Source organism: Rhizoctonia solani, chromosome 16 (assembly GCF_016906535.1).
Source record: "Rhizoctonia solani chromosome 16, complete sequence".
NCBI classification, from domain to species: Eukaryota; Fungi; Basidiomycota; class Agaricomycetes; order Cantharellales; family Ceratobasidiaceae; genus Rhizoctonia; species Rhizoctonia solani.
Genome location: NC_057385.1, coordinates 2,075,582 through 2,096,429, shown reverse-complemented (window position 1 = coordinate 2,096,429; position 20,848 = coordinate 2,075,582). Strand labels below are relative to the sequence as shown.

Genomic DNA, 20,848 nt, shown 5'->3' with positions numbered 1-20,848 from the left:
AAGCATTACAGCGACGTTACCTACTTTTGATGGTCTATTTTTACATGCCAAGTCCCAAGACGGCATGAATGAGAGATAAAATTTGCACCGCCAGAGCCATGTGGAGATTCTCTTGTATCTCTTGTCGCGTACCGTGCGCAAGACACTTGGCACATATGGCGCTTATCGGCGCAATACGCATGAGGTGGAACTACATAACGTCATCCTCCTCTGTTCTTTCGATGAACCCTTCGATTTCAGTTGGATAGCTACACGCGCGTTACGCGTCAGATATCGCTCCTGCCATGACATTCAAACTCATCACTGGTTTTGCTAAAAGGCTGTAACCTTAAATGCGGGAGTAGACAACAGTTCACCGCCATTAAAAGCCCAACGGCGGCCGGTCGCTTGACAGTAGCGAATAAACAAGAGTGACCAGGGTATTCGTAGCCGTATAAATTGTTTGATCCCGTGCCTACGCCTGGGTAAATTTGTGGTACTAATACGCTTGGGCAAATCAAGTGATGGCGCATAGGAGTGGAGAAGGGAGGATCTAATTAAACAAATAAGGAAATAAGTGATCGCATGATGTGGCTCGAATTGATTATTTAACAAGCCGAGATCGATCAAGAGCCAAAGCAAGTTTCCGGATGTGTCGGATATGTTAAGGAGGTAATGTTTGAATCTTACATTTAAGTGAATGCATAATACCCGGCAAAAAAGTAAGGAGGATAGTATGGATATAATTCGCTAGTAGACTATTACTAATGTGTGTCGTCTTAAACTACGTCATTCACCACAGCTAAACTTCCGTGCCATCATACAGATCGGCAGACCGGTGCACCTGGGAGAGGATATATGTTCACGTCACTAGATCGAGTCTTTGTCTACCCATTTTCAGGTTGGTTGGGTTTAGCTTGGCACCAGGTACTCATAAAACCGGCTTTGGGTATAGGCATGGGCAGATAAAGGAGCCAAATACCGTACGACCAAAACAGTATTTTTATTTGCTCTTGTGAGACCAGAAACTGAGACAATCGCCACGATATGGTGATACGGCATCCGGTACATCCAGTCGACACAGGCCATTACGAGCTGTAACGTCACAGTATTGTAGATCAGGACGATTAATTGCGGTTGCTGAAACTTTGATCTATTTAAACAGTATAGCGTGGAGTGTAATGACTGTAACAAAGACAGAAATACGGCGCTTCTTGCGCTCACACGCGGCAGCTATTGATACATAAACTAGACGAACACCGTCGCCAACATACTCTAGGAATCGCAGTCTAGAAGAAAAAGAGAACAATCGATAGCGAGGATTTCGAAGTCCGGAGAAACACTTATACATCGGAAGTAATGGTGAACTTGAGGCGGCCATCGGGCTGCACATCACAGCCGACACTCTCCATATTCTCAACGATGTAGTGAGCACCACAGTTGGAGATCTTATCGCGAGTGTGAGAGGTGCAGACTGCAATGACGGTAGCACCACTGGCGACTCCAGCGCGAATGCCAGATGGAGAATCTTCCCAAACAACACATCGCTTGGGGTCATATCCAAGGCACTCAGCAGCAAGGATGAACGGGTCGGGAGCGGGCTTTCCAGCCTTCAGACGCTTGTCACAGGCGGTAATGGTGACCTGAGGTGGGATGATACCGACGCGAGACATGGCACCATAAGCTGGTTGCAAGGTCAGAATCATGTATATATGCGTCTGAAACACGACAAACGCACCATAAGTTTTAGCACCAGAGGTTGCGACTGCATAACGGCCCTCGGGAATCGAGTCAATCATGTCGCGAACTCCAGGGAGAATGCGCACTGATCGGTCAATGAGCTCGTGCTCTGCGTTCCAGGCGGCACGAATATCTTCAGTGATTCCATCAACAGCGGCCTCCTCTTCAATAGCGGATTCGGGGATTGCGAACCCAGAAAGTTGGTTTCTGAACTTGACGTCGTAGGCGTCTTGTTCAAACAAAGAGTTTGCACGCGAGGAGCGGCGGGATGAAGGGGCGGAGCTGGACGGAGTCATTGTCGCCGGAGAAGAAATAACTGAAGACTGGTAGGAGCTGGTCTTCTTGTTGTACTCGTCAGCAAAGTCGAGAATGGTTTGCTCGAATTGGGAGACTGCATTGTCCATTTCTTCAGGCTTGAGATGAGGCTTGAATTGCCGCAAATTGTCGATCGCACGCTTCCCATGAGTCGCAGCGATAACATACTCGGGATCTTGGCCAATTTCTTCGGCAACATTGCCCCAGGCCTTCTCGACTGCAGCGATGCTATCGACCAGCGTGCCATCCTACAGAGCCAACATAGTTAGTTCATGGTGACGATCCGAGGGCGGAAATGAGCTCACCATGTCGAACAAGGCAGCGTCAACGATGAAAGATTGAGTAGAAGGCGACATTGTGACGATAGTTCTAAGAAATGACGGTTTTATGATGTAGATGAGGGAATGCTGGAGACTTGGAGCGGCAAGGGGTGAGTTTATATAGCACTCTTATGCATAGGGGACACCCGACCCCGCCTCCCACCTCCCCGCCGGTTTCACATAGGGGATGATGCCATAATTGAATTAAAAAATCGTCGATCCTTTTCGGCACGATGAAGTTGTCGATTTTTTGCGAGCCTACTTCCCGATTAGGCCGGCTCGTTTAAAGCCCTTGCGATCTTTTGTCCAATCGCTGGTGGGTTGTGTCTGAAATTACCAAATCTTTTTCACACCGCGCCGACCATTGGAGCGAAGGGATTGGAGCCGACGGAATGCCAATGCGGGGAACCTACGTCATTCAGGCTTCAAGCGTTCGTGGCAACATCGGATGCAATTATAGGGTGGCGTTTTGTGTGGGGAACATGACTGGAGCAAGTAGTCAGGTCAAATATGTATGATATGCATGACAACGATTCGGATATCGATAAAAAAATGGGGTGAGCGAATTGATGTAGGGCGCATAAAGATACGCCCCGCCTTCTCCGCCTAATGATAGGACAAGCTGCCTCATTGTATGCTAAACTGTAGGTTATCTCTACACGATATGTAAAACCATGCGTGCCGAAACATTTATGTAAGGTGGGGAAGTGCGTCAAGCATCGTTATCGCGCGGAAGAGCCCACCCTTGCTGGAGGCGGCCTGCCAGATTACCAACTGGGCCTGACGCTCCGGCTTGGCCCTTGAAGCTCTCGAGAAAATTCTTGATGAGATTGTAATCCATCGACACTTCACCATCTTCATCGCTGTTATCGCCCCCATCCAGCACCTCGCGTAATTCGCGCTCCATCGCGGTTTCGATATCCTCCATGCCGTGTTCATCATCGGCAATTCTCATTTGTTTGCCCGAGTTCTTCTTATCTTCCGCTTTCCTTTTTCCTTTGTTTTGGGGATCTTTCAATGCCGACGACTTAGTACTTGTATTTGGTTTGGTCCGGGAAGAGTTGAGCTCCGCTTCCATAGCCTCCATAACCGCCTCGAAGGAATCGAGTTTTGGATTGGCGCGGAGGTTCGGGCCCGTCGTTGATGAACGTGGGACGTTTTGTTTAGGTGTATCGTCCAGCCAGTGCATTTCGTTCCCAGTGGAGCTTTTAGTTGCCGTTGGTGCACGAGAACTTGCTGATGCAACGTTTTTCGTAAGACCGCTCGGGACAAAGGCTACACGCATACACGCGGCATCAGTGCTGCTACATAAAGACAAGTGCCATAGTGAGGTGCCTTACCTCCGCGACTTTTCCGCTCTTCCATAATCTTGCTCCACAGTACATCGTCGATCCCAAGTGCTTCTCGAGAAAACTTGATGAATTCTTCCTGTTCATCGTCCATATCGATTTCAACTTCTCCAACAACAGTAGGTCGGTCTTCTTCACTGTCGCTGTCATCAGGCAACGTGTTGAGGGTAGATTCCGCGTCTTCTGGGTCAGTATCATCGTCTGACTCTACGCCATCGAAACGGTCGCGAGGCAAGAGTGCGCGCCTTAATAGCTTTTCGCGACTTTTTTGTTCAGATTGATGATCCATATCATGAGCCGCTGATGTAGAGGTCTTGTATGCGTCAATAATAGAGAGTTTAGAATCGGGGGTTGATTCTCCTAGTGCAGGCATTTCCTCCCCTTCCGACATATGTTTCTCCGTCTCGAGGGTGCTCGGCTTAACCGGCTGCGAATTACTGTATGAGGCAGGCATTTGACCATAATCTCCTGGCTCCAACGGTGGAACAAGGCTGTCCATGGCTTGTTGCCGATCTGCCTCGTTTGGCTCCGATGTGATCGACTCATCATCGCTATCCGGGCCCATATCTTCCTCCAGAATATCACTACAGCTATTGTCAAGGCATATTCGAAATATGAACTGAGATACACATACTCTTCGAAACGTGCCCCCTCCAAGTCACCCTTGCCTTCTACAAACCCTTCGACCTTTTTGGCTAGTTCTTGGAGTTTAGCTGCCTGATCTTGGGCATATTGATCCTCATCGTCTCCATACCGCCCTCTGGCATCCTTACGATCAAATTTTTGCTTCAGCATACCATCAAATGTACTCTCATCGATTTGGAGCCATTCTATTGAGTCTTCCTCTTGAGAGGAAGATAGAGGGTGTTCCGAAGATAACTTGATAGCATCCTCGACGTGAGCGGCAAATGAAGGCCGTGATACATCCCTACAATGGCGTCATTGTTAATGTCAACAATACTGTACCTATAGATTGGTAACTCACGTATTAGACCGAAATTCGACGTATTTGTCGGCAGCCACCTGTTCGCGTTCTTTGTAGAGTTGTGATCCGGCAAGCTCCTTACCAAAGTATCCCGCTTTAGTGAGTCCTTGAATGTACGTATTGTAGCCTTCGTCACGACGTAATGCGTCCAAACGAGCATCCCGCTACCAATTATTGTCTAAGCTCAATAACTACGTAGAGTCAAATCAAGGAGACCTACCGACTCGATCGAGTTGCCGCCGAGGGCTTTGGCCTGTGATTTACCCTCCGCATACATCATCTCAAATCCACATGCCTGACGAACCCGTGAGTCGGGACAAATAAAAAAAAATGACGTAGCCTACGATCTTCATTCCGATATCCCGCCATCGGTATTCTGGTCTCCCCTGTTGTTCCTGCCATACCCCGAAAACCTTTGGAGGATGGAATACTTGCCCCGCGAGTTGAGCATATGCTGGTCTTGTCATTGAGACTACCGTTAGTACGTCAGGTTTTGGTGAGAATCTGGCCATTTTTTGAGCCGCCTATAGGGTGTTTAGTACCGAAGACTCGATGTCTGCGGAGATCTTACCCTAAGTTGCAGGCCGTCACGAGTGTAGAATGTCTCTACAGCACGTTGAACTAGTGAGGGATTGACCGATAATGCTCGAGCAACGTCGATGGGTAAGTATGCCCTCGTTCGATGAATGTGTTGTGATAAGGCAGAGGGATATCTAGGGCACTCATAAGAAAATGCATGTTTAGGAACAGGTAGCACTTACTTGACGACCCGATTCAAAGCTGCTTGCTCGACGCTGGCGTCTGCCTTTGTAGCCGTATTGTCGTCGAAAATGAGTCTCACTGCATCCGCCACAGAGAGATATTCCTCTGCCGGGGTTTGAGCGTCAAAATCATCGTTCAAGCCACTGGTGTATTGCATGGGCCGTGTGCTAGGGTCCGAGGTGTATGAGAGGGGGATGACGTGCAGGTGCCCTTGATAGATCCAGACCTGAAATACCAAATGAGAGACATGGGGATAATGTTACACTACACTCACTCTGCTCTCCGCATTTTCAGGTGTTATCCATGCGGGTAGAACGTCTGCGGCCTCGATGAGAAGAAATTCTCCGTCCGTATCGTGTACACTGAAAACTTGTTGACGGCCTTTCCAAGGTGAAAGGAATGTAACTCACATACCTCACAGCCAAGTCCCACTTCATGCTAATTTCTCTTAACAACCATACCGCGCACCACTCATCATCGACACAGTCTCCAACACGCATACGTCCATAGAAGTTCCATTCATTAGTGGCTGCGAGAGGTCTGGAATTATCTTGGCCAGAATTTTGTACAGTAATCTCGAATGAATCACGGTGCCACAAGAAATTTGAGGGTAATAGCTCAGTCACATAATCAAGTATCAGTGTTCTCAAAGTGGCTGGTGATTCACCATAGGTTTTAGGATACAGTGAATACTCTAGAGTGTCTTCTGCTACTTGCGGTGCCAGCTTAAAGGCATCCATGACCGTGGGCGGTAAGAGCAGTGGGCAAGCGCTCGGCTTTGGAGCACGGTCACGTGAAACCTCCTATTTGCTCACCCCCGACGACCCCTGATGGCGACTTCAGCACCGCCAAAGGATAGGACGCTCCTAGCTGTAATTGGAGACGAGGTATATTTGAAGCCATTCAAAAGAGTGATTATTGACGCGATTACTTAATTTAGGATTCTGTAACCGGTCTTTTGTTGGCTGGAATTGGGCAAGTTAATGACGACCAAACCAAGAACTTCATGATCGTGGACTCTAGTGGGTACTTTGTCTCGTCAAATATAATGCTACTGACGTGATTTGTAGAAACCTCTGTCGAGAAAATTGAAGAGACCTTCCAAGAGTTTACCAATCGCAAGGATATTGCGATTCTACTCATCAACCAGCATGTGAGTCTGCTGTTGACTCTTGTACTTTATGCTGATCATCTCTTCTAGGTTGCGGACCAGATTAGACCCATGGTAGACAAGTATCAACAAGCATTTCCAGCACTACTCGAGATCCCTGCAAAGGACCATCCATATGGTAATGATACTTGCAGTTTAACTCTGACATCATTTGACGTGTTTGTACAGATCCCTCTAAGGACTCCATATTAAAGAGGGTACAGAAGCTCTTTGGAGAGTAGGCGGTATTATGTTGCACCTGCCAGCTATAATATTAGATCACTTGGCAATCACTGTGCCGAATCACCTGGCATAACACAAGATACTATAATGTAAGGTTCACACAATAAGAACACCGTTAGCTATTGCAATCGTTTTCTTGTTGAACTAAATGGGAATTTTTACTGGGCACCCTTTTCGGCGACCATAGACAATCCTATATATCACATTTAGGACAGACTCCTCTCCAGTTAGTATCCACTTACGTTTCTGCTTCTTCTTCCCTTGCCCCTTGGGTGCTGGTGTTTTTGCAGCACTAGCAATAGCAGAAGCGTCCGCATCCGGGGGACGAGGTATGGCGTCGGGGGCTGGGGTCATTGGAGCGACACTCGCTGGTCGAGTACCGGGAGCGGTCCCGGAGCTGGCTACTGCGTTGGCTGCTGCTTCCTGCTCTGCTCGTTTTTGTTTTTCTTGATATTGCTGTTCCATATGCGACCTGGTTGTCTGGAGTGCAGCCATCATCCCTGGTATCGTGGCTACTTGGCGCTTAGGCTGGTTACGCAGCTGATTTGTGTTCGAGTCGTCACCCTCCTCTACTGAATCATCAATGATGTTCCTAAGAATTGTGAATGCCAAATGGAAATAAGATTGGTGCCGCAGAGCCCACCATTGATAACCAGTTCGGGGTGAAAATTCGGGTTTATAGGGGCGTATAAGACTCAAGGAGTCGCTGAGACAATTGACTGCAGTTGACTGAAAATTACATTTTAGTACAGTTAGTTGAGCTCGACCCAAAGGGACTGACGAGTCGGTTTGACACAAGAGAATAGAGGTCGAAAGCTTTATGAATGGTATTCTTGTAGACGTAATATGCTTCAATAGGACGTGCTAAACACTGTCGTTGTTAGTGTTTGGATGATGTACACCAAACCAAAGCTACTCACTTTCGGTCGGGCTGAGCCTCTCCCTCTTGTGAATTATAAACAAGGTTGGCGGTTCTGCATGGACCACTGCATACTCGATCCCCTTCATATTCCTAAAACACAAGCTTAGACTCGGAAAGCTAGCAAATTACGTTGAGAGACCCACTTGAGCTCGTCCAAGTTTACAGATGTTCCAAGGTGTTGACTTTGCATACGAAGAATGTTATTATTACATTGTGGATCCCAAAAAAGTTGACACGCCGCAAAGTATTCGAGTACGTTTCCTGTTGTAAGTGGTCCGAGAACCTATGGAAAGACTGGATATAAGTCGGCCACACCGAGACCATATCCACAATCATAGCTCACGTTCAACCATTCATGATAAACAAGAACTTTCTCGCTGTGATCGTCTGCAGGGGTCGCCATGGTGTAGGTTATGGTCAAGGTTGGCTCAGATAGTAAGCGCCCAATGCTTCGTAAAACCACACTAATACATATAATACATGAATAAGCCCAAAAAGAGGTGTCAGTCAAAAAACCGAAGTAACCTTGGGCAAAAATGTCAAGAAATGTTATAATAGATTGTAATCATACTCATCCTCGTACCCGAGGTCGTCAATATTATAATAGTCATCTTCCTCCTCGTCTTCATCCTCCAGAAAGAGAGGTTGCGGTAAATGAAACCGGGGTCGCGTAATTGCGCGTGCAACACGTGCATTCACTTGGTTGCGCGCCTGGACTGCTGCTGCTGCGTCTCTCGCCTCCTCGGCTACCCAAAGTCTGTTCGGCTCGCATCAGTGGATACTAAAAAACAATATCGCCATGAATACCTTTTCCGTTTACTCCACTCTGCTTCTTTCGTGCCACCAGGGCACCAATCTGGAAGTGTATGTTTCTTCGCCTCGGCTATCATACGGTCAACCATACTCGACGCCAATCTGTTCGCAACCAATTTGATACTCGGGTTAATATATGAACGACAAATTGGACAGTTATTGTTCCTCGATAGCCAGATTTTCTTGAAATATCCAACGAGTCAATACTATCTCCTCGGAGGCATGGTGCGATCACTTACCAAACAAGGCTAGCAGAATAAGATTCGTCAAACGGCAAAACAAACTTGAGGCGATATTCACTAACCGCGCATGCGCTATGTCCACAAGCCGTGATTTGAGGTGCAACATAAACATCACAGCATCTGAGACAGATTGTCGGCCCAAGCCCTAAGATTTTATCAAAGGGGGCTCACATGGCGCAAGTCAGTTCCTCTTCCATAACGCTCCAACTATCCGCCCGAGCTTCCGCTTCGAGGAAATCTTCTCGTACAGACGATGACGCTCTTCGGCGCTTCGATCCTGCCAATGGAGAAGACTGGAAGGATAGTCGAGAGGGCCCAGCAGCGTTTGATTGGTATGTACCCGATTGCAAGCTCGCAGAGCGTTCTTTTCCTTTCGAAAACTGTAAAAGTCCGGTTTGCGGACCAAAAACTCCACTTGGGCCTATGTCTCGGATTAATTGTTTTTATTTATTCATTTTTTTGAAAAGCTCAAGTCTCTTATGAACTTACTGGAGCGTTGAGTCGATCCACTCCTGAGAGCGTTCATAATGGTAGAGAACCGCGAATTGGTTCTCCGGACTGATTCAGGTGTGGTCCTATGGGATACAGGAGTTTGCGCCAAGTCATTTACGGATCCAACGACAATAGGGTTGCTCGCGTTTGATCCTGGAATACTCAGACTGGTGGAAGTGACCTGGGGAGGCTGTTGAACAGCTGGACTGGGCAAGGTCGAAACAGGAGTCACAGGAGACGGAGCTTGATTCAAGGCGGGTATGTTATCCAATGCATCGGACGTGAATACATCATCGTCTCCATAATATTCATCGTCAGACATTATTGTAGCAGAGTGTAGAGTGGATACATCACGTGACTAGCCACGGGATTTACTTTGCACCCTGACATAGAGCAGCGTGTGATCATTGGCATGCAAGATGTGCAATTGATAAAGCACTCAATGGTCGGTAGCAATTATTAGTACCCAATGCCCCCTTCATCGTCCTGCACATTCTGAGGCTTTTCAAATTGGTATGCGAAACGACTAATAATATCGTCGAACGAGCCTTCACTGCCATGCTCAAACTCACGAACACGAATTGAATAGAGTGCTGCGGGATCTGTATCAGCAAGGCACACCATGACAAATTGGCATTTTTATAATTTACCATCTTCAATTTTACGCAGGGATGCTGAAGTCTCGTTTTGTTTCTTGTAAAGATCTCGGACGTGCGGCGCAAACGATTCGAAATCTAAACCGCTACCGAAAATCAGGCCCGTTTCCAACACGTAACAATGTTCAAGTCAACGTTACCCGCTAGACATGCTCTGACAAAAGCCGCGGTATGAAGTGCCCGATCTCGGCCGCCTTTTCGGGTGATCGTCGAGATTGCGAGTCGCATCAACTCGCCGGTCAAGTCGGAGACCCCTAACAAGTAGTCGGATTCGGCCAAGTATAGGTACTTTGTAATAATAATAAATCAAAGTTCGATGGTCGAATCAGCAGACCACCTTTTCGCCCTCGTCCGAAGTCAAGAACTGTTGTACTTGATCATACGATATCATTTGCCCGTGCAACAAGTAGTGCCGCAGGGAAAGGGCCTCGATTAATTCCTGTAGTCCACCCGAACTGCCAAGTATCGTCTCAATGGTGAGAAGTAGTGTGCCAAGCTGGAGAACCCCAGACTCACACGCTACGTGTATACCTCCAGTTCTTCTCACCTTCGAGTTCAGGTCGTATCTTGGCATACAACGCCCGTACTTCATCAAACTTGCCCTGGCTTTGTGAATCGCCTTGTCGCGCCCCTCGTCGCTATTTTCGTCCTGCGCTATACGGTGAAGCTGAAAGATAAGCTTTTTAGAGTGATTGGTAATGTCGCGATTGGTTTTAATTATTCGTTCTCCTAGGCACTCGAGCGGGAGTTAGTTCCTGGCCTAGGCCGATACCACAGGGTTAAACTTACTTCGATCGTTATTCTCGTCGAATTCCTCCCTGAACCCTTCAAATGCGCTAAGTATTTCCGCGCGGCGCGCTGCAATTTGCGTAGCATCCATCGTGCGTTTCCAGTGTAGTGAAGAACCTAGAATTCGTCGAGTTGGCGGTCACTAACCAACAGGTAGTAAAAGTCAAGAATAGAATTCACGTTTCGTAAGCTGACTCAGCAGAAGGCAGGGGGTTGGTGACATCGAAGGAGAGGAAATGGATGCATATATGCCATTCTTACACGGTTATCGCCAAAGGGTATAAACAGAACAGGATACATTTATTAAATCACAACCAGAAACCAAAAGACAGGACCGACACCATATTGATATTGAAGCGACAATGATTCGTTCGAATTCAGACTGATGACGTAAATGAGCTAATGAGAAAGAAGGGGATGGTACAATGCAAAAAGAAAGTGAGCGTATCAAACAGCTATGGCAGCCGGGGATGGAGACGGAGACGAGCCAGAGCTGGGAGTTCGCATGAGAGGAATACTCGAGGTAGTAGGGCTCCCTTTGGGCTCGCTACGGCGGCGGACGGGACCCTCGTCTGCGTTCTCGACAACAATATCCGGGGTTGTCACTCGCATCAAGGGGATGTGGCTGTCACGCCTTGAAGGGCCCGGTTGGTTGTCCATGCTACTGCTTCGGCTCGGGGATCGAGAGCCGCGGTCACCCGCAGCACCGAGTCCATCAGCTGCCAGGGGGAGGTCATTTAGTTCCCGGCCGTCGGGCAGACCGGCGCGCGCTCCCGCGTCTGGGACTCGGTCAATAGGCCGTGAGTTCTTGCGCTCAGGATTTGTTGAACGGACCCGGTTGTTTGAAGTTTGTTCACTTGGCAGAACCAAAAAAGCACGTAAGGGAGACATGCCAAGTGATCAACAACTAGGGTAACGTACCGGATTTCAGCAATCAAATCCTCAATACTGTACCAGCCGACAGAGCTGTAGGCCATAGCGCGCCACCATCCTGCGAGATCGGTAGTGCCAATGTAGGCATGAACGTGCAGGTGATCTGTGACTGGGATCTTACTGTCCCGGAACGGCGGAGTGATGAAGCCGACACGAAACGGTGACGTAGGTGTGAGAGGCAGATTGGGGGCTGCGTTCGGACCAGGTGAAGGTGGCGGGTTGGCGTTCTCATTGGGTGTGAATGAGCTGGCGACCGACGAAGGGTGAAGCTGAGTTAGGAGCCGGGTGGCCAGACGCTGGATGTGTACCAATAGCGGCAGATCGGTAGATGACTGAGGCAGGCATTAGATAGTGTAAATATATACAATATACAGTATACTTACTAGAGCGTAAATAGACGGGACATGGAAGCTATTCAGTCCCGGAGGCTAAATGTGAGCGGACATATTGGGGATAGAAAGAGCACTCACTTGAGAAGGATAATGATATGTCCTTTGCTAGACACTGGGTTGTTTTTCTCAACATAGGCGGTGACGTTTTCGTCCTTCCATATGATCTGGTGAGCTGGACTAGTTGTGGGCGATGAGCCATTGGGGAAAGTGGAAGCATGGGGCGAGGACAACGGAGTGGGATTGGGTGTTGCAGTGACTATGCTGCACATTGGGCACCCGACCCTTGGTGCATATGGATTGGTAGGGGATGACATGGGAGTCGGAGTAGGAAGCAAAGTAAGTGAATGGAGCAGTCCTTGTTAGCTATAGGTCGGTTTAGGTCGGGGCTGGTCAAATACCGAGCAACAAGCGCTGATCATGGCACGGCTTATATATACCCCGCCACTCAATTGCAGGCCGACGTAGACGGGAATAGTCACTGCCCAGAGCCAAGGCTCCCTGTTGCGAGGATAGCTGATTTCGACGATCGTTGAAGGGCACGAAGGCCCCCAATCTTGAATTCACCCGCCTGATTCGCTGATCCTTCCCATCCACGCCCAGCCCAACCTGTTACACCGTGGTTACCGTTTCAACTCTAAGTGTTACTCCCAACCACCATGTCTGACATCCTACTCGACTCCCTTCCTTATTATGATCACGATCTGGAGGAGCCAACTGGGACCCTAAAACAGTTGGTCAATGCGGAGATAACCAAGGAGCTTCAGAGTGTCCAGCACGTAGGGGATGACCCTCGTCTGCCACCTCTCATCCAGTTGTTTACGGTGCGTACCTGCTAGTCCAGCGTCTCATTCAATATTGAATTATAATCCAGTCGCAGCGCTGACATACTACTCGAGCAGAAAAACCCATGCTGGCTGCAGAGCTCGAACGTGTTGAACGAGGAGAGCCGCTTCCCCCACTCGATATGACGCGCCATCAACTACCAGCACCAGCAGACCAAGCAAACGCGACAGAGGAGGAGTGGCAAAAGTCCTTGCAAAATGCAAAAGCTCATTGGAGCACCAACGCCGCAGGTGCGTGATCCTTTTTATTTCAAGCTTGCTACGACTGACATGTGATTATAGACAAGTGAACCTATCGCTGTTGCAAACTTATGGTGCCAACTCCTGGAAGGTCCACAACTTCTTGCTAGAAGAGGACGCCAAGAGGGTCGAAAAGGCTCTTGAGGTCACCAAGGAGCAGAGCACCGAGGTCAACCGTGCTCGCAAGAACGCTCAGGTATTTACTAACTCGACGCTTTCTTCAAACTTTTTCTGACTACTATCGCTTTAGCTCACTGCAGGTGCCCAACTCACCGCTCTCGAAAACAAGTGGACAGAGCTCATTTCACGAAACTTGCAAATCAGCATGGCCAATCTAGCGCTCGAAGCAAGTAGAATCACTGAGGCGCCAAGATGCAGAGATGACAGTCTAAGGTCAAAAACGTGGCGTACCCTAGCCACATGTGTAGTCTGTATAAATTATATATTGCTGTCCCAACCCACTGCTAAATCTTTGATTTATTCTCGTCTTTCTTGTGATAATTAATCGTGGAAGGCGCTATGCCAAAGTTGGGGTTTAGTACCAGACCCTACTGAAAAGTCAATATTGGTGATGTGTCGCCAAGTCTGTACTTGCCAATTCCCCAGCAATCACGCGAACCATGACCAGTGGTGAATGGCATGGAGCGAACCAAACCAGAGCTTTAGTTGGGTCAGTACCAGTACCACAACGCAAAGCTAAAATTTTGGTACCTCTCGTCCATAGGTCGTATTCAGCACTTGCTGGTATGGGCCTGTATCGGCTGTAAGGACAATGGGCAGGTCTTCGGGAGCATATTTGGCTATATCGTCCAGCTGTTTGATAGCTTCTTCAAACGCCTGTATGCCTGCGTTTATCGACGTCTCCATAGGAGTATCACGGATCCTAGCGTCGTACGACAACGCCGCGGCTGGAGCTTGGCCGTTTGACGACTCGGCTACAGTGACGTCCGCAACTGCCTGTCCAACGAACGAATTGAGAGCTGCCGCGACATCACCAGACACCAACTTGCCTTGGAAAGTAGGACATAGTGATCGCGTGCGTGTCGGAGGTGCTTGCCTGGATTATGGTCGGGGGTCTATGCGCAACCAATACACTCTGGTACTAACCGATAGTTGAACCTGGGATGTACTCTGACTGATACGTGAGTTGTTTGTCGTCCGTTAATGTGTTTTTGAGCAGGTCGATAGCTTGATTCATGACATCACGAGCGACATCTGTTAGTTGTTGAACAATTACCGAGTAGTTTTGTGGCTCCTGGGCCACTTTAGTTGGTACAGCTGTGGACTCGGGGTGCGTAATAGCTGTAGGGGCCATATTGGGGGGTCAAGAGCTTCAATGAGGTTAGAGCCGAGGGTTTAATACGAAGCCTGTTTGAGCCAAGGAAAGGGGTTATTCAAGGGCAAAGTCTGTGCAATAACACGTTTCTGCAATGCGGCCGTAACAGTACCAAGTCTGGGTCCGAGGAACCAAGGTCGAAGGTAGATCACAGTGGTGGGGACAAGAAGGGTATTAAATATGTAATAAATCTATACATGACAAGATCGCGTAAGCGGATCCGAACAAGAATACAACAGGAAAAAAGGATGTTTAAACGTAGAGCATAATATGCCATGTTGCATGTGTCTCCACACAATTTCAGCCTCCCGCATCGTTTGAGAAGGCCGAACTCAAAAGGGAGAAACATCAGTCTCCCAGCCGTGTCTTCACGTACATTAACTACGTCGAATGAGGGACAGGATTTGATGTCTAAAAGTTCGTCTCCGTCGGCCTCCAGCTGGGTTGAAGAGAAACCTCGAAATTTGTGATCCTTGGATTGTTATAGGACTCGAGTCTCCCAAGCATGACCAAATAGGTCATCCGCCACCTTGAGCCGGGTCTGCCCGAAATAATAGGGCGCGTATACCGACATTTCCCAGACTGAGGTTCTCAATCTCATCTCCATCACCCCCTTGCAAGATGTTGCACGCTCTGCGTAATGCGCGATCTGCTGTTAAGGTGTGCATATATAGCCCTATAGGTTTTTGATGGCATTTATAATAACTGGAGGAATGGTACAGCCGGCACGGGCGTTTGCTGGCCAGGTGCGCAACTTGTCGATTCACGAATACCAATCGATGGAGCTCTTGAACGCTGTGAGTGTCCTATTTTGTCAATGTTTTCGATGTTTCTTAGGTTTGATTGGATTTAGTATGGAATACCCACGCCCGCCAGTAAAGCTGCCAAGACCCCGCAAGAGGCATACGATGTCGCAAAGAACTTTGGTTTGTATATTTAATCGAAAAGGTGCTTCTGTATTTTATTTTTTTGGACCCAGGCAAAGATGGACTCGTGATCAAGGCCCAAGTTCTCGCAGGGGGTCGTGGAAAGGGCAGATTCGACACTGGGCTACAGGGTGGTGTGCACAAAGTCAGCAGGTTAGTTCTAAAGCCCACGAGCAACCCCACTTGACTTGCTGCTCAACTGACGGACGGGTCATGTGTAGCCCAGACGAGGCCAAGGACCTTGCATCCAAAATGATCGGGTCGAAACTCATCACCAAGCAAACTGGTGCTGCCGGACGTATCTGCAACGCCGTCATGCTCGCTGAGCGACGTGACCCAACGCACGAGTACTATGTTGCTGTGCTCAATGACCGAAACACGGGTAGTCCTGTGATTGTCGCTTCTGCGCAGGGTGGTATGAACATTGAGGAGGTCGCTGCCAAGGACCCAAGTGCGATTATTACCACACCTGTGGACTACAAGAATGGTTTGAGCAAGGACTCTGCGCTCGAGCTGGCTGGAAAGCTCGGGTTGAAGGGACAGCAAGCCGAGGGTGCCGCTGAGATCTTTGTTAATTTGACAAAGATCTTCAGGGAAAAGGACGCGACTCAGATCGAGATCAACCCAATGGCGACTACGGCTGATGGTGCAGTACTTTGGTAAGTTGAGCTACGCGAGTTTCTATTGTACAACCTATTAATTTGTATGGTAGCATGGATGCCAAGTTTGGGTTCGACGACAATGCCGACTTAGGCAAAAAGATGTGTTTGCTCTTCGGGATGTCAGCCAGGAAGATCCTACGGAAGTCGAGGCGGCCAAGTACAACTTGAACTTCATCAAACTCGATGGAAACGTCGGGTGCCTTGTAAATGGCGCGGGTCTCGCTATGGCTACCATGGACGTTCTCAAGCTGCATGGAGGTTTGTTCAATCCCGCTCGGATAGATAGCACTGTCTGACACACGTGTAGGCGATCCTGCAAACTTTTTGGATGTCGGAGGGTAAGCAATCGTGAATTGATAAACTATCCGCTTCTAATTGCGCGGTGATAGAGGAGCGACACCCGATACAGTCAAGAAGGCATTTGAGCTTCTTCTCTCAGATAAGAAGGTTACCTCGATCTTTTTGAATATCTTTGGTGGTAAGTTTTATACGCCATTGTTTAGGGTAAAAAATTAATCTCATAAAAAAAACTAGGCATTATGCGTTGCGACTACATTGCCGAGGGTGTCATCAAGGCCACGAAGGAGCTCCAGCTCACTGTCCCTCTTGTTGTGCGCTTACAGGGAACAAAAGAGAAGGAGGCAAAACAGTGCGTATCTCAACCATTTGACCAGGTTGAGCAAATTCTGACCGCTCGTGGAATAGACTTATCAAGGACTCTGGTCTCAAAATCTACGCCTTTGACGGTCTCGATGAGGCTGCTGCCAAGGCTGTGGAACTCGGTCGCGGAGGTCCTGCACCAATTGAAGGAGCATAATTCTAGTACAAGCCAGATTTCTCGGGCATATAGACTATGAAATATAATAACATTTCTTATCGTCCATGACGTGCGGATCCGGAGCGCTATTCACATGCGTGGCGAGGCGAATCGGGCTCGGAGATCAAAATCAATCCGGGACCCGGTAATAGTCATCAACCACAAGGCATTTCAATACGACATTGGATTATAAAAACGCACACGCTGCCAGGCTATCTAAGAACGTGCTCCTTTTACCCTGTGTCTATAGTATAACCCCTTCCGTTAGCAACCATGGCCGAGTTTACTGAGGATTCTGCGGAGAGCATGAGTTGATCTCTACGTCGTTGGAATTAGAGCAGCTCGATAGCAAGCTGTAAGCCAGGTTCACCACTATTGCACTTGACCAGAACGCAGTGATTTAATACCATGTTTGGTATCCCAGATTTCGAAGCAAATCCCTCTGGACGCCTCCGCGGTCACGAGGCGTATTCGGTGGCCAAGTAATTTCTCAGGCATTAGTAGCCGCAACGCGTAGTGTGGAGAAGGGATTCTCAATTCATGTAAGTCAGTGAAAGCATCACCGCCTTACCCGTGCTAATCTATTCACTGATAGTCTCTCCATGTGAGTAAAGTAATTGCTTCTCTAGCTCATCGTTGACGAGCGTTTTAGTGCTACTTTTTGATGTCTGCGGATGCGTCGGTGCCCATTATCTACTACGTCGAGCCTATCCGTGATGGTAAGACTTTGCCATATTCTGTCGTTATCCCGAGTCGACCCGTCGCTCTTTAGGCAAAACTTACTGCGCCCGATCGGTGAAGGCTGCGCAGAATGGGAGATGGATTTTCATGCTCACTTGCTCATTCCAACGCCCGGAGCACGGACAACCATCTCACCAATGGGCGATGCCGAGGAACGTCCCAGCCCCGAGATTGCCCCTACCAGGAAGACGTGTTCAAGAAATATTCCGAAAAGCCAGGCCTCAGTGATGACATTCGTCAAATGTGGATACAATACGCAGAGGTGAGTGCTTGTGTTTAGTTGCTTGGAACTGGGCCAATATTGTCTAGGAAAGGAAGCGTAGCCCTATCGCCATTAAACCCGCTGGTTCTATTACTACACCAGACGGACTTGTTCAGAGTATGTATTGGATGCGGGCCAAGAACGCTCCTACCAAGTTCCAGGCGGATTTTCAGAAGGTAAATGCCTCGGCTCAATATCCAATGATCACCGCTGAAGTTGTTGAACATAAAGTGTGTTCTCGCATACATGTCAGATTTGAACTTGTAAGTATTTCCGGATGGAAAAAAGGCCCACCAGACTCATTGATCTTGTTTAGCATTGGAGTCGCAGCTCGTAGCACGGGTCTACACAGTGGGGCAGCACCACCGAATAGACTCGGTATGATATCTTCCTTGGACCATACTATCTGGTATTATGATCATGATTTCGATTGCAAAAAGTGGTTGCTTTTCGTGGTAGGTTTAGGTTCAGGCACATAATCATTCAATGTACGATGTAGACCGTTTCACCTCGCAGTGGCCTCGGAAGGGGTGTCGTCCATGGTCGGGTAAGTAGTCTGAGTCGACGGATGTTCTTCTGGTATCTAACAAGGTATTTTCAGGTTTACACACAAAAAGGCACTCTTATCGCTGTCGTAACGCAGGAGGGCGTAGTACGAGCAGATTTGGGTGACTCAAGAAAAAGTCCAAGGCCAAGTTGTGAATTGCCTTAGGCAAACCAAGTTCTTGTCGAATAGATTACTGTATGCTATCAATCTTGTAAATATAGCTATCGCCTGATAATATTAGCCGGCTTTCTGTTCGCTCGAGTTTAGAATAGTGTCTTTGTTCATTGACTAATTGGCCAGCATAGGTCAAGAGATGTCTTCCGCGTATCGTTAATATTCGTAGCAATATTCGAATCAATTACCGGGTGTCGATTTGGCCAATGTAACCCCGTGTGTTCTAATCATGGTCATGGCGCTAAGCATTCTAGGCTCGACCTAAGCGCCGAGGAAACATTTGAGCAAAACAACCATGGATGAGGACGAAATTATCGACGTAGTTGCCACAGATCCTGCGCCTATCGGCGCCCCTCTGACTATAGATACCAATAGCTTCTACTCTGCTCCATCTCCGTTACAAACACCGAATACCTTACTTTCTGGTCGCCCTCGACGCGAGTCCGCTGGTATTCGCCGTGCGTCTATGAGCTATGACCCAGATGCTTGGGAGCCCAACCGTTCTCGTGCGGCCAATCGTGCGGCCAAGGCAAAAATCAAGAATATTCAGGCTACTGGAGTCACACCAAAAGTCAAGCTGAAGCTGACCGAGAAGTCTTTGACTGCGAATGGAGGTGGGATGAGCTTCATGGGGTCATACGATCGAGAACTCGATTCAGACGAAGATGAAGACCTTGTCTTTGAGGAACAATTCATTCTCAGGATGCCTCCTGGTGATGATTGTGAGTGTCTCAGGAGAATGGTTCAGGCGAGGGACGTCAAAGATGATGTTTGGTTCAAGTTCAAAGGTTAGTGCCACTCATCGTGATAATACTGGTTGGCAGCACGCCTGACAATAAACAGATTCACGTCGAGCGGTTTTCCACATTGGAGGTAACACGTACAACGCCAAACTCGTCGATCTTCCTGCTATTATCGAGTCCCAGAAAACCTTGGATAACAGACAGATGTACAAGGTGGCGGATATATGCCAGGTACGTTTGTAGACGCCCTCAGAAATTTCTCATAGCTTATAGTATTGGATAGATGTTGGTTGTTGAAGATAAAATAATTTCAGATGAACCGTCATCGAAAGGGACATTTAACATTGAAGATTACATCTGGCCCCATGGCCTGACACCCCCAATGCAACATGTGCGCAAGCGTAGGTTTAGGAAGCGAGTCAATCGCACAGTGAGTACAGATTTCTTCTGATAAATCTTGGTTTCTAACTTTTGGAGGTAAGACTATCGAGACAGTCGAAAAAGAGGTCGAACGGCTACTGGACACAGACTCTCAAGCAACTAATGTTAAATACGGTTCGTAAACTAAACGACATTGGTATTATGTGTCTAACGGACGGTCTAGAAATTCTTGAGGACGTAGATCCCAATCTGTCCGATTCTGAATTTGATCCACCCCGGAGGTTGGGGGCTCGGAGGCAGCTACTCCAGGCGCTGGAATGGATATGTTCGACGGAGAGGACGGATATCAGGATGCAACCGGGATGGCAGCACAGCAAGAGGACGACCTATTCGAGCAAGAGCTGCAAGCAGAACTTGCAAAAGGTCTCGGGGAGGAGTCCGACGATGATGATGATGACGATGATGAGGATCAAGAAGAAGAGAGTGAGAGCGAGGAGGACGGCGATGAGGAAGAGGACGAAGAATTCGTTCGCACTAGGAAGCTCTTGAACGAAGAAATTAGGGATCTGGAGGCTGCCGTAGCGAAGAAAGAGCAAGATATTTCAGGAACACAAAATATCCTTATCAAGGTGCGTTGGTATGAAAGTCTATTAGGTCCTTGGCATAACATTTGGATATAGCGTCGATTCGAAGATGCGCTTAAGAAACTCAAGGCCGATCTCGAAGCAAAGGTTGCGCAGAGGGCCGGATTGCTTTCTGCCAAGGACAAAGCCGAAGCAGCAGCAGCAGCCTCCGAAGAGGAAGAGGAAGAAGATGAGGAGGAGGAGGAGGAGGAAGAGGATCCTGAGGTCCTCGATGGAGAGGAACAGCCAGTAGTTCTCAATGTTGGCGGAATCCCAACTGTTATCGGAAATCAGGGGGGCGTAGACTCTAGGGAGATGTCAACGCCTAGGGGAGATCTTGATGTCGAGATAGGTACCCCGGTGCCTTCCCAGCCGGGTACTCCTGCTCCAGACGGAATGGATATTGGCTAAGTTATGGTCCCTGTACACGAACGATGCTCTCAAGTACTGCCCGGACCTGGTTTCTGTACAC

At 48.3% G+C, this 20,848-nt stretch overlaps 10 protein-coding genes across 10 annotated transcripts; 3 read left to right on the top strand and 7 right to left on the bottom strand.

Annotated features, from left to right (window-relative positions):
* Nucleotides 1-1,322: 1,322 nt before the first annotated feature.
* Nucleotides 1,323-2,390, bottom strand: RhiXN_01918 (haloacid dehalogenase; the record flags this gene model as incomplete). Its single annotated transcript, XM_043321737.1, has 3 exons — nucleotides 1,323-1,663; nucleotides 1,718-2,282; nucleotides 2,340-2,390. The coding sequence occupies 3 exons, from the start codon at nucleotides 2,388-2,390 to the stop codon at nucleotides 1,323-1,325; spliced, it is 957 nt and encodes a 318-aa protein (XP_043187560.1).
* Nucleotides 2,391-3,066: 676 nt separating this feature from the next.
* Nucleotides 3,067-6,190, bottom strand: RhiXN_01917 (SGT1-ecdysoneless-like protein; the record flags this gene model as incomplete). Its single annotated transcript, XM_043321736.1, has 10 exons — nucleotides 3,067-3,629; nucleotides 3,695-4,287; nucleotides 4,338-4,631; nucleotides 4,689-4,852; nucleotides 4,909-4,983; nucleotides 5,033-5,212; nucleotides 5,260-5,401; nucleotides 5,450-5,676; nucleotides 5,725-5,812; nucleotides 5,865-6,190. 10 exons carry the CDS (start codon nucleotides 6,188-6,190, stop codon nucleotides 3,067-3,069), a joined length of 2,652 nt encoding a protein of 883 aa, XP_043187559.1.
* Nucleotides 6,191-6,280: 90 nt separating this feature from the next.
* RhiXN_01916 (ATP synthase (F/14-kDa) subunit domain-containing protein) lies at nucleotides 6,281-6,842 on the top strand (the record flags this gene model as incomplete). The annotated part of the gene is made up of 5 exons (XM_043321735.1): nucleotides 6,281-6,337; nucleotides 6,391-6,472; nucleotides 6,521-6,603; nucleotides 6,652-6,739; nucleotides 6,790-6,842. 5 exons carry the CDS (start codon nucleotides 6,281-6,283, stop codon nucleotides 6,840-6,842), a joined length of 363 nt encoding a protein of 120 aa, XP_043187558.1.
* Nucleotides 6,843-7,001: 159 nt separating this feature from the next.
* On the bottom strand, nucleotides 7,002-8,168 carry RhiXN_01915 (mediator of RNA polymerase II transcription subunit; the record flags this gene model as incomplete). The annotated part of the gene is made up of 7 exons (XM_043321734.1): nucleotides 7,002-7,036; nucleotides 7,086-7,435; nucleotides 7,487-7,572; nucleotides 7,625-7,707; nucleotides 7,764-7,855; nucleotides 7,909-8,048; nucleotides 8,109-8,168. The coding sequence occupies 7 exons, from the start codon at nucleotides 8,166-8,168 to the stop codon at nucleotides 7,002-7,004; spliced, it is 846 nt and encodes a 281-aa protein (XP_043187557.1).
* Nucleotides 8,169-8,314: 146 nt separating this feature from the next.
* Nucleotides 8,315-9,634, bottom strand: RhiXN_01914 (Zinc finger, C3HC4 type (RING finger) protein; the record flags this gene model as incomplete). Its single annotated transcript, XM_043321733.1, has 6 exons — nucleotides 8,315-8,522; nucleotides 8,573-8,760; nucleotides 8,818-8,826; nucleotides 8,883-8,940; nucleotides 8,992-9,241; nucleotides 9,310-9,634. The coding sequence occupies 6 exons, from the start codon at nucleotides 9,632-9,634 to the stop codon at nucleotides 8,315-8,317; spliced, it is 1,038 nt and encodes a 345-aa protein (XP_043187556.1).
* A 137-nt stretch (nucleotides 9,635-9,771) lies between these two features.
* Nucleotides 9,772-10,848, bottom strand: RhiXN_01913 (Translin; the record flags this gene model as incomplete). Its single annotated transcript, XM_043321732.1, has 6 exons — nucleotides 9,772-9,905; nucleotides 9,963-10,046; nucleotides 10,109-10,256; nucleotides 10,306-10,464; nucleotides 10,516-10,697; nucleotides 10,758-10,848. The coding sequence occupies 6 exons, from the start codon at nucleotides 10,846-10,848 to the stop codon at nucleotides 9,772-9,774; spliced, it is 798 nt and encodes a 265-aa protein (XP_043187555.1).
* Nucleotides 10,849-11,204: 356 nt separating this feature from the next.
* Nucleotides 11,205-12,396, bottom strand: RhiXN_01912 (uncharacterized protein; the record flags this gene model as incomplete). Its single annotated transcript, XM_043321731.1, has 4 exons — nucleotides 11,205-11,613; nucleotides 11,679-12,022; nucleotides 12,074-12,101; nucleotides 12,161-12,396. The coding sequence occupies 4 exons, from the start codon at nucleotides 12,394-12,396 to the stop codon at nucleotides 11,205-11,207; spliced, it is 1,017 nt and encodes a 338-aa protein (XP_043187554.1).
* Nucleotides 12,397-12,738: 342 nt separating this feature from the next.
* RhiXN_01911 (Breast carcinoma amplified sequence) lies at nucleotides 12,739-13,556 on the top strand (the record flags this gene model as incomplete). Its single annotated transcript, XM_043321730.1, has 5 exons — nucleotides 12,739-12,907; nucleotides 12,982-13,155; nucleotides 13,212-13,360; nucleotides 13,415-13,514; nucleotides 13,552-13,556. The coding sequence occupies 5 exons, from the start codon at nucleotides 12,739-12,741 to the stop codon at nucleotides 13,554-13,556; spliced, it is 597 nt and encodes a 198-aa protein (XP_043187553.1).
* Nucleotides 13,557-13,773: 217 nt separating this feature from the next.
* On the bottom strand, nucleotides 13,774-14,479 carry RhiXN_01910 (uncharacterized protein; the record flags this gene model as incomplete). Its single annotated transcript, XM_043321729.1, has 3 exons — nucleotides 13,774-13,824; nucleotides 13,876-14,216; nucleotides 14,272-14,479. 3 exons carry the CDS (start codon nucleotides 14,477-14,479, stop codon nucleotides 13,774-13,776), a joined length of 600 nt encoding a protein of 199 aa, XP_043187552.1.
* A 642-nt stretch (nucleotides 14,480-15,121) lies between these two features.
* RhiXN_01909 (succinyl-CoA synthetase beta subunit) lies at nucleotides 15,122-20,787 on the top strand (the record flags this gene model as incomplete). Its single annotated transcript, XM_043321728.1, has 28 exons — nucleotides 15,122-15,160; nucleotides 15,223-15,297; nucleotides 15,354-15,426; nucleotides 15,480-15,579; nucleotides 15,648-16,085; nucleotides 16,139-16,156; nucleotides 16,213-16,346; nucleotides 16,396-16,426; nucleotides 16,478-16,566; nucleotides 16,623-16,737; nucleotides 16,794-16,870; nucleotides 17,242-17,260; nucleotides 17,330-17,447; nucleotides 17,501-17,509; nucleotides 17,558-17,624; nucleotides 17,707-17,908; nucleotides 17,961-18,084; nucleotides 18,140-18,171; nucleotides 18,225-18,363; nucleotides 18,408-18,455; nucleotides 18,510-18,576; nucleotides 18,896-19,417; nucleotides 19,473-19,603; nucleotides 19,656-19,802; nucleotides 19,855-19,927; nucleotides 19,977-19,990; nucleotides 20,035-20,382; nucleotides 20,434-20,787. 28 exons carry the CDS (start codon nucleotides 15,122-15,124, stop codon nucleotides 20,785-20,787), a joined length of 3,603 nt encoding a protein of 1,200 aa, XP_043187551.1.
* Between the last annotated feature and the right edge of the window lie 61 nt (nucleotides 20,788-20,848).